This window comes from Mercenaria mercenaria, chromosome 1 (genome assembly GCF_021730395.1).
Source record: "Mercenaria mercenaria strain notata chromosome 1, MADL_Memer_1, whole genome shotgun sequence".
Classification (NCBI taxonomy): domain Eukaryota; kingdom Metazoa; phylum Mollusca; class Bivalvia; order Venerida; family Veneridae; genus Mercenaria; species Mercenaria mercenaria.
In genome coordinates, this window is record NC_069361.1 from 50,900,984 (window position 1) to 50,920,624 (window position 19,641).

Genomic DNA, 19,641 nt, shown 5'->3' on the forward strand with positions numbered 1-19,641 from the left:
GCGGTCCTTCAAAAATCGTCCGGTTTTCAGAATTCGGAAGTTCCGGTTTTCAGAAGTTAAAAATAAATAGAAATAAGAACAGAAAAATTCGGGACCTTGAGTTTCATGCGGTTTTCAAAGGTTTCCGGTTTTCAGAAGGTCCGGTTTTCAGAAGTTACACTGTAATAATAAAATTATTCTACTCTTGTTGAAATTTAATTTACTTACAATACTATTATTTAATTACTACTTCATCAACTCTCAACACTCATGCTGAAACTAACGCTACTGCTACTACTAAAACTGCTTCCCCCGCCTTCTCTTCTTAATCTTATTAATATTCTTATTATTCTGTTACTGTTATTGCTGCTGTTGCGTAAGCTATATTTATTGCTACATCTGTTGTGTAGTTGTTGTCATTTTTTACACCTACTACACCTGCTCCGCTGTACCACCCACTGGACGTTAACGCATGCCTACTGACTTAATCTGTACTATGTCACACAATTTGGATTGCTTTCCTACCCTTTATCTAAAATGTTACACATCCATGCTCATGCAAGACGCAGACAAGTTAAATCAATTTTGTTTTGTTCCGTGACATTTCATTACCTGTTTAATACGTTTGATTTTACTATTGTATATATCACCTACAGCGCACATCACTCCTTAATCAAAACTTGCGTGGGTCTGAACAAAAATGGAACTCTTTTGATAAGAATAAAAGAATGAATCAATATTTTATACAGTGTCGCTGCCTTTCGTTTACTACATTTAACACTAATTACACCCAAGTAAATAATGTGGCAGCTGGAGAATAGAACAGAACATTAAACAAAGCAATGTATTTTTCCGGTATTTTATTTTACATAAGAATAGGTGCTTTGTAAACCTATCAAATAAATATACTTTACATTTCATTTTACAAACAAATAAGTTTGATATTAGATATCATTACATTAAAAGAACTAATACTAAAAGGCATAGTGATTACCAAATGTACCTGAACGCAACAAGCAAAGCAATAGCAAATTCGATATCATGGAGTAAGGCTCCAAATATATAAGAGCCCGCCCGCTTAGCTCAGTAGGTAGAGCGTTGGTCTACGGATCGTGGGTTCATAAGTTCGATTCTCGGGCGGGGCGTATGTTCTCCGTGGCTATTTGATAAACGATATTGTGTCTGAAATCATTAGTCCCACCTCTGATTCATGTGGGGAAGTTGGCAGTTACTTGCAGAGAACGGGTTTGTACTGGATTAGAATCCAGGAACACTGGTAAGGTTAACTGCCCGCCGTTACATGACTGAAATACTGTCGAAAATGGCGTTAAACCCAGCACAAACAAACAAACAAACAAATCCAAATATATAAGGGAATAAATACAACTAAATACAGTCTGTCCGATTAACAAAATAGACGTTCCTTTGAGATCAATTTGTTAACATATTATAGTAGACAATCTTTACGGGTTGCACTATTAGCACGAAGAAGCTGTCGTAATGTTTACCTTACAAATAATCATGGTTTCGAAAAATTACAACATACATGTATCACTGATAATGCTTCACTTCTATTATCAGATCATATCAATTACATCATCAAAAAAATACTATACAAACGTTAATTTATTTTAAGCGTACATTAACATTACAAGATGAAAATGAGGTTTATTCAGACTTTTTGTCAAAAACAGACACACTAGTCTATTAACAATCTATTGCCTTAGTGGTATCGGCGATTTTAAGATATGAAAGCAGAAAATTACGTAATCAAAAGACATGCTTGTATCAGGTAAGCGTAATATCTAAATTATATGGCCTTATAAGGATATTATTGACGTATTTGAAAGTATGCATAATATTTCTAAAAGACGTAAGCTGTGTTGCGCATTTATTTCCATCTCATTTGCAGAATCAGACCAACCGAATGTGCTATTGGACAGCTTTTTTTCCTTTCTCAATGGATTCTAGCGAGTGATGTATTTTTGTCAGATCGTCAGATCAAATCGAATTTCATATAAGATAAAATAGTTCCATCATTTGACACCTGTCTCAAACCAACTCCAGTAATGTTATCACTGTAATAGATTGTGCTATTAAAAACAATTGAGTCTTGCAACTGTTATAATCAATTTAAAAGTATAAATTATATTACAGTGCAACCTCTGTAGAGCAACATTATTTGGGAGATACAAGAATTGACTGTTATGTAGAGATTGTTGTTCTGGAGAGGTAAATTTGGTAGTATATTTCAGCTTAGGGAAATTTTAATGATGTTGTTATAGAGAGGTATTTGCTTAAGAGAGGGCCGCTCAGGAGAGGTTGTACATTATAAAAGGATGGAGATAACGCTATAATGCCCATTCAATATATATATATATATATCAATAACAACATGAATATTTTATTCAAACGAAATTGATGTAAAAGATAATATACCTTGATATTTCATTTAAAGTAGACTGTAAATGTTTCTGATTACAATGGAAGCAGCTTCACTAAAATTCTATCCATTTTATCATCAGGTCACTGTTAGCGAATCGTGCAAGTACATATATATAAGAAGTCATATAGACATTTGCTGTACAACAGAACCAAAATTTACTTTATTCCCATTTTATAAAATGAAAACGAACAGTTTATCAGCTAGATTAACAAAAGAAAAATACTTTATTGACTGTTTCAAACCGAAATTAAACATGCGGAACATTTCACCTGATACGGATAGATGAATAACGTCATAACGTCGTTAACTCCCCTGTTTGACGTTGAAATTACGTCCCTTGTTTCCTTGACGTCAGAACTATTGAATTAATTCCCTTTCTTTTATTGTTATATATTTAGGCATAGTTTGTGACTTTTCTATTAAAATTTAAGAAAATCTAAGCGAGCGTGTGAAGTCATTTTATAATATTACGATATATCTATATTTATCTCAACTTTGAGCCATAGATCCAGGAAAGTAGACAATATATGCTAAACTGATAAATACATAAATGCATTTAATTAGGTCTGCAACAGGTAACTTTTTAAGGAAAAACATATTGGAACGTAAACATGCATTAAATTACACACAATAATTGCTTAATATGCTTCATATTTTCTGTAAGTGTTTTGTAGACGATTGTAGTAATAATGGGCTGGAAGGTTGAGCAATCAGAATAAATAAAACCACATCATTTAAAGTCACGTAATGTATTTAAATGCCTAAGACGATTTGGGAGAAAACTAAACATTAGTAAAAGTTTCTGGTATTGGTGTTTCGAGAAAATAAGTTTTGCGAATTTAATTAACGAAAAGAAACTGTTGTTTTTTTCATTACATACAATGTCAGGTACACTATCGTTAAAAAGATTCAGATTTGCAATTGCATTTATGAAGAATTTTTCTAGAGAAATAACTTTGTTTCATCTATAATCGCATAAAACATAAAAGAGACAACTAAAACTTTCAGAGGTAATTTGAACTGGTGAGGAACTTTATAATACTTTCAGTTTGAACTGTCCATTATTTTTTTCAATTTTACAAAAACAGAAATATGTTGTACGAGTTGTACGAGTTGATGAAATGTACTTTTAACAAATTTGTTAAACCAATAAAAAGATATGACTAGACAGATAAAATGAAACGTATTCAAAGAAGAGAATTCTCCTCATTCTCAACCCCTTTGCTTTCCACTGATCCTAATTCCCCAAAACAATAATTCTGTTGATCTCAACGAATATATTTATAGATAACGATTCTTTATTAAAAGCATTTGGCTTTGTATCGAATGATTTATGTCAAATGCAGCAAAGAATGTATTGGAGGAATGCGATAATGACTTGCTTGCCAACTTTTGATCAAGGTCCAACATTTCTAAACAACATTTAAGTAAAAACAATTTCTTGTTGAATGATTGCAATTTCTAAACACGTAAATACTTTTGAACTGTATGTATACTTTATATGGACAATTTTGTAAGCGTTACTTGGTTAGCTGGGTGAAGAATGTTGGGCTTTGATTAAGATGCACAACTGAATCTTACTTCACTGAAAGTTTGTCATTGTTTTGTTTCGTCTCAGTGTTATTTCGAACTAGGTAAGCGGATTCACAAATAGCTTGTATTAAGTTTTATACACAGCTGTTTCCGTTGCATCTACTTGCTCCCCCTCCAACTATCATCTTAACAGGTATGATGGCTACGCTCTTTTCTTACCCTTAATGTATTTGAATTACTTCTTCAATTTCCTTTTAACGATATGAAGAAGTTGAACGACTTAATTAAGTATCGGCAGTGTTTCAGAGATTTCCACTGTCTTTGACAGTATAAGCTTCCTCAATATCGGATTCTTTAGATATGTTGTTTGGTAAATCATCTACATGTAACACGTTATTAATGAGTGTGTCAGTCATATCGTCTGTGATTTTCTCATGAACACCACTCAGAAAAGGATCATCAATTAAATAAGCATCTGACATACAATTATTGTTCAGTACTTTATATCCACTAAAATACTTTCTATTTTTATTTCTAAGATTTTCTGCTCGTAACTCCCTCTGCAGTTTTTTCATTGTATTATTTACTAGAACTGTTCTTCTTAGAAATGTTTCGGGGTCGTCTAATTGTTTTAACTTTTTAACTGAAATTTTCAAAATGTTCTTTCGTTCGTCCTTTCTTTCCTTGGGTGTGTTTAAGAATGGCGAGACTCGTTTGGATGGAATATATAATTCTTCGGGCTCCGTAACATCTGCTTTTCTTTTGACTCCGTGCTTCGTTGAATGTTGTGGCTCTGGTTTCGTTTGTGTCTTTTTGCAAATTTCAAACTTGTTATCACCTATGGAATAAAGAGCGGAATAAGTATAACAAAGTTAGTGTGATACATGATTTCACGTAAAGAAACAAGTAATAGTTGCAATGTTAATTTTAACTTATTAGATAACACAATTAAAATAGAAAATGTTTAATGAGAAATGAGAAATGACGTTGTTTAAACGCTGTAATATTTTTAAGATATATAAGTTAGACGGTACTTTAATACTTCTCAACGACGTTATTGAAATTGGAAGACAATAAAATATTTTTTTACGTTTAAATTCAACGAGCATGTGCATAATATAGTTTGACATGAAGAAGGGATAACTGTAGAAGAAATGTTCAATGTGACTGAAATCTTGTTCAAGACCTGCTTTACATTTTTTAGATCAATTTAACCACTCATCAAGTGAATAAAAACAGAGAATGTTTTGGTCATTATAGGATATATCGTTTATGTCAAAATCTAATAAATTAATTTTATGTTACTTGAGCCTTTGGTAGTCTAAGAACTAAACACATTTACGAATTAGGAAGATATAACATGTAGGAATGAAGGGCAGATTCTGCTAATAAAAACACGGTCATTCTAATCCATGTCTTATTATAGTACAATGTATTATAAAAAGAGACCTTTCTTGAAAGCTACATGAAGCAGGTCCTACTATCATTTTGAATCAGGAAGATTCCAGTGATTGCTTGTTATCTTAGAAATGTTTTTTCCCGAAGAATTTCCTTCTATCCTCACTTGAACATTCGCCATCACAAGTGAGAGTAACATGGACAAGAGACAGTATCACACTTGAACCTTGCAAACAGGAAAAGTATTACACAGCTTTTTATCCGCCAAGTACAATACGCGTACGTGTTTATCATGCCAGATCTTATGCCGATTACAAAAATGGACAGATGAAACAGATCGATGTGCAAAACAAGTACTGAAAACTTGATCATTGATGATAAGAGGATAATGAGTTTGTTGATGTACATTTTGCCGTCCTTCCGGGTGGGTATAAGTATTTGAATTATATTATTCTAATACAGTGCAGCCTCTGTAGAGCAACACACTTTGGGAGATACAAATAGTGACTGTTATGTAGAGGTTGTTGTTCTGGAGAGGTAATTTTGATAGTAAATTTCAGCTTATGGAAATTTTGATGATGCTGTTATAGAAAGGGTTTTGTTTAAGAGAGGACCGCTCTGGAGAAGTTATACTGTAATTGCACAATGCAACACAATTTATTACTGATATCTCGTATTTTATCGAAATATATGACAGTTTTCATCGAGGCATTTTTATATCCTTATGCACACTAATAACGTCGAGTTTGTCTGAATCTACATGTAGTCGTTCGATATATAAATTTAACTTGAAATGAACGGTTTTATAAAGTTAATTTTTAAGAATTTTACTTGAACTAAGTTTGACAGATGTGTTATAAGGACACAGAGATCAAACGATAAAGACCTGTCAATTAGCCATCAGTTCAATAAATACCATATAGCCTAAAGCTAAATGTATACATATTGCATTACTGAAGATACATTTGCAGACAGTTTCAAATATAGGATACTGTGAGATAGTTTAATTCACATAAATCTAATTGCAGAATATATAATGTAGTAAATTAGATTAGGTAGTTGTTTCAATGACCTAAAGTGAAATATATTTTACATGTGTTATATATATATGCTAAGCGTGTGATAACCTTTATTTAAAATATTATTCATTTTTTCTACAAATGTACCTGGAAGACAAAACACATTCTCATTTATTAATAATTATTGTATCCGGCTTGTTGAAAGTTTTAACCTTGAAGCGCGGTTATAATCTTGATGTTTCAAACGTGTTAGATAAAAGATACAAAATATTCTTATACAGGTTCGCGGGAAAAAATACTACTACTTTCAATTTAGATTTAAATGGATATGTCAGCTGAACATTTAAACATAAATAATGTAAACGAATACCAAGTCAACGAAAAAGGACAATAAGAGGAGATATTTTATTTCGTTAAAAGAAGTCATTACAGATAGTCTTCAAAAGACAAAATGGGCCGTGCTCAGTCAACTGGATAGAGATGAAATGGGGAAAATTAATTTTCACAAGTATGAATTGATAACAGTGGCGGCACATGCCCTTAAGCGTGTGCTCGCGTTCGACTAATTATTTTAGAAAAATGATTTTGTTTATTGATGTAAATAACATTTTGTGAAACACTACTGTGCATAAAATTGGTACTGCTTTACCCCTGACTTAGTACAAAGATAATATTAACACAGTTAAAATGAAACGTTTGCAATTAAGTAATTTAACGCATATATCTAATACATGTGCGTTAACGCCCTAGTTATCATTTATTTTATTGACAACATTAACAGAAGATAGAAATAAGAAAACAACTAACCTCTTAAAGGTTTATGTCTTTCCTTGTCCATTGCCTTTATATATGTGTCCTGGCATTCTTCATTATGCAAATCAAATTGCACGGGTTTTATGGTTGCAGACAGTTCATTTGTAACTTCATCTTGGCACGATACTGACGAACATGTGCTTGTGTATATGTGATCACTTAATAATCCAGGATTTATATGTTGAGCATTTATCCAGCCAAAATCAAAATTATCACATCCTTTATTTTGTAACTCCGCACTGGCATCCTTGTTGAACGCCTTTGTATAAAATGGTGTCACTGGTAGAACACAAGTCATTTTTGTGTGTCCTCTGTAATTGATATTTTATTATTTCAATATTTTTCCAAACAATTAACTCTCATAAATATATTTACAGCAGACGACACTATTAAACAATCTCCGGATTGAATAATCAATACACTAGCTCCTTCTGCTTGTAAAGTAATTATTATGACAGCGCGACACAGGATACACAATTCGTCTTTCCTCTCCGGCTACCTATCGCGAACTGACATTCAGCTGTTAGATATCGAGTTCATGCATCAATGAGAAGCGGGAAATCACTCGTAATATAAGATCTATGCAATCATCAAACAACCTCATTAGTTAATGTAAATAAAGCAAATACCGAACAATATTTTCCTAAGTATGATAGGGAATATTGTTGCAGTTCAATTATTGTTAACGGAATAATTTTTTTGTATGAAAGATAAACGACTGACTGCATGTAGTTTAAATTCGGTAAAAGCTGGTTACTATTTGTATTTTTGTAAGGTCATACAAGAAAATATCTAACATCCGTTTCATAGACTATGTACAGTATTAAATTGTTAACTATAATCAATTCATAATATGTGAACTCGTAGTGAAGTAGCTGTTACTACTAAGTAGTATAAAAATTTTATCGATATTTTTTCATTCAGAAGCAATTTATTACGTGAGGTAGTAGCTTCGTCTTACACGTCACATTTACTACAAGGATGTAATATATAAACTACCAAAATTTAATGTAATAATTATTTTAATCAAAAAATCGTAAAATATGTTAGAAAACTTATCAAAAGAGGATACTGTGCGAATAACGTAATCACAGCGATGTTTGGTGATTTAACCGCTCGGCCACCAGGGTACCCTCTATATACCGGTTGGCTCTCCCAGTTGGTGGCCTTACCATCGGCCGTCCCTGAATGGTACGCCATAGTGTTCCCTTTTTTGTGTGTTCGTTTTGTCCTACTTGTCTCCTTGTCTTGCCTGTATGTGTTCGTGTGTGTGTGTTAGTCTGTGCGAGTTCATGCTTACTCAGTTGTGGCCTAGGGAGACTTTGAACGTGACTTTTACCTAAGCATCCCAAATCCCCATTTCTACCCCATCCCTAGTTTATTTCTTGAATATTTTTAAATGTATTTGGATTTTTGAAGCAACTCGTCTGGTATATCTTTCCACTAGTTTATTTTGTGGTAGGCCTACTTCGCTACTCTGGGTGTGTTTGCTGTCCCCTGTGCTTCCGGTAAATTTAGCGAGTAGCCGATTTCCTTTTCCGACACCAACAACAGAATCCTTAATATATATCCGAATAAAACTGATTCGAATATTAGCTTCGTGAGCGATAGCCACGCTTCGATAAGCAAAAAAGAATCCACTTTAATACCCATATTCGTTACGATAAATGTAGGCATTACGATATCGATAAAGTCGTTGATTGTATGTATTTATTCAATATGTATTTCATTTATTAATAGGCCTCAATTCTGTTGATGGATAAACTATTCCGGCGACTTGCAAAGAAGCGCGGTCGGGAAATTCAGCCACACAGACTCTACTGAAAACTACTTTAAGTAAGTTTGTTTACGTTTAAACAAGCCAAGACGACCTGATAAACGTTCTTATTATGTCATTCTGCCTAAAAGGCATTTTTAAGGCAATGTTTTAGGCAGTTGTAACTAAGAAATTGTGTCTGTTAAAAACTGTCAAAATTCGGCTTACAAATCCACATTCAAGACAGGACCTATAACCTTACGTATGGACGTTAAGGAAACAGGTCATTGTTCTCTTAAGTCGGAAACACATCTTCGAGGGAAGAAAAGATATGTACAGGTCGTATTGAATTACGAAATTACAAATATATCTCCAAGGAGATTTTCAATTTGTCATTATTTATTTTAGCTTAAAATTTGCTCAACCAATATCATTGCCTACACTCAAACATTAACAAGTGGTTGAGGCAAAAACCTCCCTTGACAGATGGCAGGCATACACTGCATATGCATCCCGCGCATCCTATCAATTTTGAAACATAACGATTTATATCAGATTACAAAAATAAATGCAAATTTTCTCAAGCTTTAAATCGATTTTAAAACGATGTTTTCTATCATATTTGCGAAGGTAATAATTATTTTGTTTAACAATTTCAATGTTTACAATTGTGTCTTATAAAACGAGACATATAGTGTACTGATAAGATATGAGCCGCGCCATGAGAAAACCAACATAGTGACTTTGCGACCAGCATGGATCCAGACCAGCCTGCGCATCCGCGCAGTCTGGTCAGGATCCATGCTGTTCGCTAACTGTTTCTCTAATTGTAATAGGCTTTGAAAGCGGACGCGCAGGCTGGTCTGAACCCTTGCTGGTCGCAAACGCACTATGTTGGTTTTCTCATGGTGCGACTCATATGTCTCTGTTCCCTTTAATTTATGAGAATATACGAAATAACTTCCATGCTCTTTCGAAATGTAGGCATTTAGTATATATTTATCCTAACTTTATACCTTATAATTTATCGTTGTTTCAAACATTAATACATTGTGTCATAATTACATCATATCTCTTGCAATGTTTCTCCTAAGATAATATCACTTACAGCTAATCTATCATGATCATATCATACCATGCAAAGCAGTTATGTGGCCGGCTTATTAGAAAAATCCAAAAAATGTTAACTCTAACACATGAATCTTTATTGATTACAAAAAAAGACTATTTCAACTATTAACGACTGTTGTATTACTGATATCGGCGTTTCCGAAGAATTGAGTTGTCAGGAGATATTCTTGCGTCAGGTTCACGTATTATTCAAATTACGATATTGCCTTATTAGGATACTGGAATCACTCATTGATAATAGTTCTGCAGTGCGTAAAAGGTGTTCTGCTACATATTTCATCAATCGAACCAAATATACTATGTGTCTGCTTGTATGCGTTCTATGGATTTCATTACTGCGATACTCAATTAGCGATGCAATTAAGTCAGTTGAAATCGAACGGAATTCTTCCATAATTGGAGACCCGTCCCTATCGAATACCAGTAATTTTGTTCCTATTTACTAGTGGGCTATTGCGAACATTTGTCTTACTAACCATATAATAATGGGAAAATATGAAAATATCACTGTCATGCCCATTTCGTTTATATCAAATAAATGTTACTTGTTCGTTGGAATTAGATGTTGCTGACTGATTATACCAAAAAGATCAGACAATTGGTGTCTCTTGAATATTTATATTTTCCCAGTATTCTTAACCTGTTAAATCTGTAACTGTTTTTCTATGGTGTTATAAAGAATTAGATTTAATAAAGTATGCAACAGGTAACCTTTTCAGAAAATCCTTACTGGCACATTATAATAATTTGATATGCTTCACTTCACATTTTCTGTAAATGTTTCTTAGACAAATATAGTACTTATGAGCAAAAAAGTTTAGCAATTAGAATAATAAAACTACATCTTTGAAAGTCGTGCATACTTTCAAGTCTCGCGATGTATGTAAATGTCTTAGAACATTTGTGAGAGAACGAAACATTAGCAAAGGAATATACCGTTCGTAAACATGGTAAAACTGTTGTAAAACTTTTGTAAATGACATTTCATGTGAATAAGCTAGCCTTGATGTTAGAAACATAATGTTTATTAGTGTAGACTGCAGAACAAGTTTTACACTAGAGCAACATGATGCATGAGTACATGCATATTTTGATACAGGCAAATGATTTGTCTGCAAACTGTCCATGTGACATATGGGATGCTATCAGTATCAGACAATTTACTGATGATTATTTATATTTGTACGAAACCTACGACAGTTTTTCTCAATGTATTTTATATCTTGTTACGCATACTGATAACGTAGAACTGATCTCAACCTTAATGTAGTCATTTGTTTGAAATGAACTGCTTCTTTAACGTGACAAATTTGATACATTGTATAAGGACACAGAGATCAAATGATAAACAAACCTTGTCAGATAACTATCGGTTCAATAAATGTCATATTGCCCATAGCTAAAAGGTATATTTGGGGATAATTTTAAACACAGGACCGTGTCAGGGAGTTTAATTCACTTAAACTTAATAGCAGGTTAGAATGAAGTTGAAATAGATGTTTGTGTTTGTCTGATTGGATAACAGAGAAATGTATTTTACATATGTATTACAATACTGTGACAATATTAAACCTACGAAAGTACGATGGCACCATTAACTGGGAAGAAGAGGGGGGGGGGGGGGGGGGGGGGGGGGGGGGGGGGGGGGGGGGGGGGGGGGGGGGGGGGGGGGGGGGTTGAGAATTGAACCTTTGTATGCATCTCTGCATCTCGTCTGTGCGTACCAGTTGCTTTAAGCACTGTTATTGGCAATAGGGGTAAAAGGACCTCAAGGGGAGGGGTGCGGTCATGACTGTTTACAATAAGGCTGCTATTATTATTATTGTCATTATTAATATTGTTATGATAACTATTATTATTATGTACAACGCCATTGAATATATCATTGTATAAAAATAGGCGTTTAATCAAATTATTCAGTTTCAGTTTCAATATTATTTCATTTTGACTACTAGCAAGACAAAGAACATTTTCAGATCCGGCATTGCGAAAGTATTACCCTTGAACAGCCGCTACAATGTTATGTTGAAACATCCGATTATTGGTATGCTCATTCGGAGAAAATACAAGTCGACATGTAGAGACAATAATGAAAGTTACATCGCCGGACAAATTTTTTTAACAATATAGGGAATATACAGTGTTCAAACACGGTTTTGCTATAAATTATTTCGATTCTAATATGTCTATTATTGTGAAATTTAAATTAGATATGAAAGAACTGTTTCTTGGCGCATGTATGGCGCCAAATGATAGGTCCTTACTCTCCTCTGTTTGTACACGACAGGACCGGAAATGATAATACATTTGTACGTCTTGCGGAGTAGTTCCAGTAGAGCACAGATGATGGCGAATTATACTGCATAAGAATTACCAGCTCAGTATGTGTGTAAATTAATCAAGCCATTGTTGCTATATGAGATTTCGTTTTAAACATGTTTTAAGTAAAATATTTGATCAAATCTGAAATGCGTGCATGGCGCTAAATGTCACGTCGACGTGACGTCAACATAATATCATTGTGATGCTTTAAGCATTGCTAGTCATATTAGAAAGTTGGTTAAAACTATAGTAATATGCATTATTTGAAGAAAGGACTGGCACTTCACCTTCAACAAGCTGGCAGCATCACTTTCTTATTTTGAAACTAAGGAATTCCGCAGACGACCCTGTCAAGCAAGTTGCTATCTCTTTGCTGGTATTAAGCTATTTTGGTGTACACCCGTTTATCTGCCATAAAGAAGAAATACGTAAAATACAATACATTGAGCATCGTGAAAAGATTCCGATCATTTTTAAGCCAGACACCAAAGTTAATATAACCATGCCACTAAGTTAAATTTTCTTACTAGTAATGTCATCTTAAATTTCAACAAAGACAATAGGTTCATTCTTAGAATGTACCTTTTTACAAAGCATGCTTTTGACAAAGTTTCCAGTACTGCGAAAACTACTTTTCTACTTTAGACAAGTTAGAAAAGCCTGTAAAACATTTACGTTATGCAATTCCGCCTCAGTTGAAGTTTTGAGGCAACTGTCACTCTAGAAATTTTGTCTGTTTCGATCAGCATGTCAAAATTCATATTACAAACCCATTTTTGAGAGCTTATCGCCCTTGCTCATATATTTCCACCTGCATGTTTTAATATATTTGCTTCAACAAAGATTGTTAAAAACAAACGCCTCGATTGATATTTGACTGATTGTCACCCTTAAAGTGTTACGGTTCTGTAGCAAATCTTTGAAATCAGGGAAGCTAAATGCAGGTCGCAGTAGATTAAGATATACTTCAGGGGAGAATTTCAGTTTATAGTTTATCACTGTTCACTTTCACTTAATATTTTTAGCACGTGTAATGTATGGATAAGGAATTGCGCCAAAAGTAGCATATTTGATATAACTAATTGATAGTCCCTGCACAGATTGTAGACAAACACCGTATTTGCGTTTGCAACCCGTACTTCATCTCAATTTTAGACATAAATCTAAATCAGATGACAAAACTTAAATTTTCTTCTGAACTTTATGTTAACTATAGTTTCACAATTCAAAGTACATCGGAATCTGTTTAACAAAAAGATCTGGAAATGCAGTGACATTGAGTTGATATTAACGATATTGCTTGGTATATTCCTTGAATGCTGGAGGAAAATCGATTTTACTACTCCTTAATTCGTGTCGTGAAGTCTGCAAATAGGAATAAGTATGGCGTCAACAAAAGACCCTGTCAATACAAAAACAATGGCATCGACTAAACTTCAGCTTTTTGTAAACATTTGTTTTTTTGTTTATAAAGTGTCAACATTTGATGAATGAAATATATGCAGTTTTTTAAATATCAATATACCACAAGAGTAATATATAAAGCTATAGGCTATGTATAAAACACTAAAATTAACATACAAATAGAAGGCTTTAAAATACTAATGATATGCACATGTAATTTCTTATTGACGCATTTTGCATTTTATTGACATATCAAAAGAAAGCCGTATAGCAAGACAGGCTACATTACATATTTATAAATCATGGAATAGTCACTTTGTTTAATTTGTTTGTCGTATACCGACGCTAATTACATAAGCGTGTGAAAATTACGCAAGCGCCGGTTAAAGGGGAAGCTTGGCGAATGTCAGGCAGAGGTGTGAAAAACTTTGTAAACACAAGCTATTCCGGCGACAAATTGGCTGTTCGACTGAATAGGTGTAATTATCACTGTAATTGAGCCAAAGGGACCACCAAATGAGTTCGATAGTTCGAATTTTCGAAGTTCGAGCGATCCGAGGTAGAACTATATAGAATAAAGAAGGAATAAATTCGGGACCGGGAGAAGAGTTCGAGCGATCCCGGGTGTTCGAAAGATCCGTGTTCGAGCCATTGAAGTTCAACTGTACTAATGATATGTACATGTAATTTCTTCTTGACGCATTTTACATTTTATTGACATATCAAAAGAAAGCCGTATAGCAGTACAAATTACATTACATATTCATAAATCATGGTTGCAGCTTGCAGAACTTTGCAGACGTTTTTCGGCCGCGTATTCGATTTGGGACAGGTTTACGAATGTTAGATATAAAGAAGCAATTCAGTTAAACAGCTGAAAATTGTTCATACTTGTATAGCCTTGTAAAAACATACCGAGTACTCGTAGTTTCAAAGAACGAATTTTGTTAAGAATGAATGATGAATGAGTTGGGTTTTACGGCGAATCGACACAAAAAGGTCATATATCGCCGAGAAAATGTTAAATGGATTACGTTAATTGCAAAGCAAAAAAAACCATTGAAGTAAAAGCGTAATACATAAATAGTGTAAAAATCAAATCAAACATTAAAAAGTTAAAAGCGGTGAATAAAAATCAAAAAAGGTTCAGATTTTTATGATATAATACCTATTTCTTTCAAAAACTGAAAAAATTTTTGTGGGCTGAAATTTGCTCGTACAGCTCTTTTAGAGATTCAACATTATAGTATGAGTTGCGCTGTGGATCGAAGTCAAAACAGTCGTTTAAAAAATATTTTAATAGTAAGTGGTGTTTGACATGGTATACATTCAGGTTGATCTTCATTGTTTCAGCAAATACGAATGAGTCAACCGAGTATGACCTATTCGACAACGAGAAAGAACAACTTCCTCCCTGCGAACAGATCTATTTCCTTGGTGCCATCACCTAAAGTAGGTTTAATTTCACAAGTTTATTGAACGAAGCATTGTTCCAGGGAGGACTGCCATTAGTTAAAATGTATTTGTAGATTTTTGACCTAAAATCAGTATATGGTAATTTCAATTTAGATTGATTTAATAAAAGTGATTTCTTTGCTGCAGTATCAACATCTTCATTTCCATAAATACCAACATGACTAGGAATCCAACAGAAAAATGATGGACTTTTTAAAAAAATAGTTCATGAACCATGAGAAGAATTTTTGAATGAGAGGATTTTCTGTATTAGGGTTGTGTATTGATTGTAATACAGAAAGTGAGTCGGAAAAGATGATAAAACTTTTCTTCATTATATTCTGAAATAAAATTAAGGGCCAAATCAATTGCTTTTGCTTCTGCTAAAAAAATTGTAACTTTTATTTGGAAAACGTAATTTTGATTGATGCAGATGACTAACGGCGGAAACATCCAACCTTTGAATCATCTTTTGAACCATCTGTATAAATAGAAAAATGATCTTTTAAGCCGACTTGATTTCGTTATATTTGGACTTGGAAATATTTCAGGGTTTTTTCAGCCTTTTCAATGGGGTTTTCAATCAAAAAGGAACTGTTGGAGAATTAAGAACCCAAATGGGGTGTTATTCAGAACTAAATTATCTTTTACATCATCAAATTCAAAATCTGTTTCCTTCATAGAATTATCAATGCAAATCCAAAAAGGGTTAAATTTGTTTTGGTTTTCTGTCATACGAATGGGTGGTATTTGGGTTTAAAAAATGATTTTATGAGCAGGGTTGGATTTGTTGGCAGCTACCCCAAAGCATATTGCAATTGGCATTTTTTCACGTCTCGATACAGGGGGGGTTCGTTTGTTTTCAACATACCAAGCTTTAAACAGGCGATGTTCTAAATGCGCCAAGTGCAATACGAAGACCTTGATTATGAATAGTATCCGGCATATGTAAGTACATTTTCTGGCTACCATAAACAACACAACCGTATCTAGTTTGGGGATCGAATAAAAAGCTCTATACAGTCTTAACAAAACCTTGCGATCTGCTCCCCAATCAAAATTTGAAATTTACCTTTAAAAGATTCAACGATTTCAAACATTTGGCTTTCAGGTATTTTATGTGTGGTATAAAAAAAAGCTTTTTATCAAAAATAACACCAAGAAATTTTGCTTCGTCCACAACGGGTATTTTTGTACCATTTAGAAAACAGCTCAGAGTCACAATGTTGTTTCCGTAATTGACAAAAGAGGAAAACTCTGAGTTTTTGATTGGGAAAAAATTTTAAAACCATTTTCCATGGCCCAAGTTTGAACTTTGTTCAAACACTGCTGTAATTGGCGTTCAATCGTACGCATATTTTTTGAACGATAAATAAAGAAAGTCATCAACATATAATGAACAATCTATCCCTGGGGACAAACATTTCACAATATTATGAATTTTGATGCAAAAAGTTGTGACAGATAAATAGAACCTTGTGGAACTCCCTGTTCTTGCCAAAAGAGTCAAAATGGTAGAACCAACACGTACTTTAAAATTTCGATCTGAAAAAATTGCGATATAAATGTTGGAAACGACCTTTAACCTAAGTCGTTAAGATCATTCATAATACCATTTTCCATGTAGGTCATAGGCTTTTCTAAATCGAAAAATACAGACACTAAATGCTCTTTTTTAAAAAATGAATCACGAATAAAATTTTCCAGTCGAACAAGATGAATCAGTTGTGCTCGCTGCTTGCGAAAACCGCTTTGAAAATTTGTAATTAGGCCTTGAGATTCAAGATACCAAACTAGTCTAGAATTGATCATACGTTCTAGCGTTTTACATAAACAACTTGTAAGTGCAATCGGTCTATAATTACTGGGGTTAGTGCATCTTTCCCGGTTTTGGTATTGGAAAAACTATAGCTTCCCCTCCAGGGAAACTGAAAAATGCCAGTTTTCCATGTAATATTATAAATTTCAAGTAGGAGGTCTAATGATTTTTGTGGTAAATGTTTTAAAAGTGATAATGAATTTGTCCCGACCAGCTGCGGTATCGTGACATTTATCTAAAGCGTCAAGCAATTCTGGGGAGTGAAAAAGATTTATTATAATCTTCATCATTATTTGAATCAAAATTTAAAGGTTTGCTTTCTTTAGTCGATTTATGTTTGAAACCTTTTATCATAATTGTTTTATGAAGAGTTTTTAAAAAAGTTTTAAACCCAATGTATTGGCAATGTCCTCCTTGCTAGATGCAATAGACTGGCTGGGCTTGAAAATAGGAAACATTTTGATTTTCCTTTTCCACTTATTTTGCGAATCATTTCCCAGACTTTTTTAACCGATGACCTAGAATTAAGTTTTGAAACGTATGAATGCCTGATTTTTTCTTTTTCTTGTTTTATAGTTCTGCGAGCTTTTGCTCTCAGAATCCTAACTGATTGTAAGTTTTCTTACGTCGGCCGGTATATTGAACTTTTTAATTGCCGCTCTACGTTTTCGAACAGCAGTCTTACAATCATCATTATACCAAGGGTTATTTTTATGTTTACCAATTCTTGAAGTTTTAGGAATGGACTTGTCAGCAATATCGGAAAAGAAGAAAATGAAAACCGATCAATGGGAGCATAAAAATTAGTAAAAATTCTCCAAAGTCAAATCATTTTTACATAGCGTTTCAAATTGCTTCCAATCAGCTTTATTAAAATTTAAAATGAAGGGTGGTCTGATGGCAGATTAGAATATTTGAAATAATATTTGGGAAAAAGGTCACTACCATGCAAAACATCCAGTACTTTCCATTCAAAAATCAAGAAAGATGTTCGGGTTGACAAATGTCAAATCAAGCGAAGAAAGGTTACCTGTTTTCAGGATGAAGATAAGTTTTGGATTTATCAATTTTAATAAACAGAGGGGATTTCTTTCAATAAAAGTTTCAATAATTTTACCTCTAGTTGCTGTCAGAACAGCCCCAAATTCATATGACCATTAAAATCTCCCATAAGCAAAAATGGTTGTGGTAATTGTTTTATAAGATCATCAAGTTCTTCAAAATTTAGTTTATATTTGGGGGGTATGTAAATCGAACAGATAGTAATCGGGCAATGTAATATTACGTTTATTGCAACTGATTGGATACTTGTATTTAGAACAATATGTCTGTGCGGACTGCATTATTAATAAAATAGATGTACCACCAGACGCCCTATCAGTGTTAGTGTTTAGAAGTTATACACTGAATAATTTTTGAAAGCTATTTTGTCCTTTTTCCTTTTTAAAAATGTTTCACTAAGGCATATAAGTGAAGGATTATATTTTGATAAGAGAAGAGAATTCATTATAATTTGCTTAAGTCCACGCAATTTCCACTGGATAATTTTACTTTCCATTTTCAATGGCAAATAAAAATTTAACGACTGGAAAAATTTAAAAAATTAGTGTTGCATTGACTCAGGAGGGAAAACCTTTTGTTTTTCCCCCCCTTTGTGCTGGTTAAACTGGCGGGGGAGATAAGGCGGATCGTCATCATTTCCCTGTTAACCGGTTCAAAATCATGAGGGAACCGGTTATGGGTTTGTATGGATCATTTTATCCCTTTCCAAACCCATCAGTTCTCAATTTTTTGTTTGGGTTTTGACTCACCCCCCCGTTGATTAGTGTTTGATGAAACGTTTTGTCGTGACGACGGCGTACCTGAATACTTAGGAACATTTTGTATAGCTGGTGGGAGTGTTGTTTAGCAGCTGCCCTTTGAAGTTGAGATGCCTCTGAAGGTTTTGCTGGTACTTTAGGCTTTCATTTGGTACAGAAGTTTGAGTTGGATTTTGTTGAGCAGTCACTGAATCTTTTGAGTACAGGCATCAATGCACTGTGTTGATTTGCTAGAACAGATTTTGTTATTGATGAAAAAAGTTTGTGCGAGTGTTTGGGGATGTAAATTTGGCATTGGCAATTTGTCTTGCTTCTGGGAAATCCAATGCCCTGTGTGAATTTGACATGAAAAAACCTCCTTTCCCATTTCCATGTCTTGCAATCACGAGACTTGGGTGAATGTGGCTCGTTTCAGTTCACACAACGCAATGGACGACTACAAGTTCCCTGGTCATGAGAATGTCCATCCTGTCCGCATTTTGGGCAAGTGGGAATCGCCTTTGCATTTTCTCATTGGGGCCCAAACTTAAAGCAATAATAGCATTGAAGAGGAAAAGGAATATAGTTTGTAACTTTTGTGATGAGGTATCCAACTTTACGACTGAAGGAAGAAAAGGAGTGCCAAATGTAAGAATAATAGTATTTGTGTGAATTTCTTTTCCTAATCGCTTGATTTTTTATACGTCTAGCAGCAGTGACATTGTTGATCTAAAGGCCTTGCACAATCTCCGTCTCCTAAACCCCTG

The 19,641-nt window shown here is 33.9% G+C and overlaps 1 protein-coding gene across 1 annotated transcript; it reads right to left on the bottom strand.

Moving 5' to 3' along the window:
* Positions 1–824: 824 nt before the first annotated feature.
* Positions 825–7,693, bottom strand: LOC123538165 (uncharacterized). The gene is made up of 2 exons (XM_045322136.2): positions 7,183–7,693; positions 825–4,796 (listed from the first exon to the last, which is right to left on the bottom strand). The coding sequence occupies exons 1-2, from the start codon at positions 7,484–7,486 to the stop codon at positions 4,261–4,263; spliced, it is 840 nt and encodes a 279-aa protein (XP_045178071.2). The 5' UTR covers positions 7,487–7,693; the 3' UTR covers positions 825–4,260.
* Positions 7,694–19,641: the final 11,948 nt, after the last annotated feature.

Bases quoted from the DNA above. Each gene is read 5' to 3' on its own strand.
- LOC123538165 (XM_045322136.2), bottom strand. From the start codon at position 7,486: ATGACTTGTGTTCTACCAGTGACACCATTTTATACAAAGGCGTTCAAC. The intron at 4,797-7,182 runs GTTAGTTGTTTT...TTTATTCCATAG, and splicing joins AAGACATAAACCTTTAAGAG to GTGATAACAAGTTTGAAATT.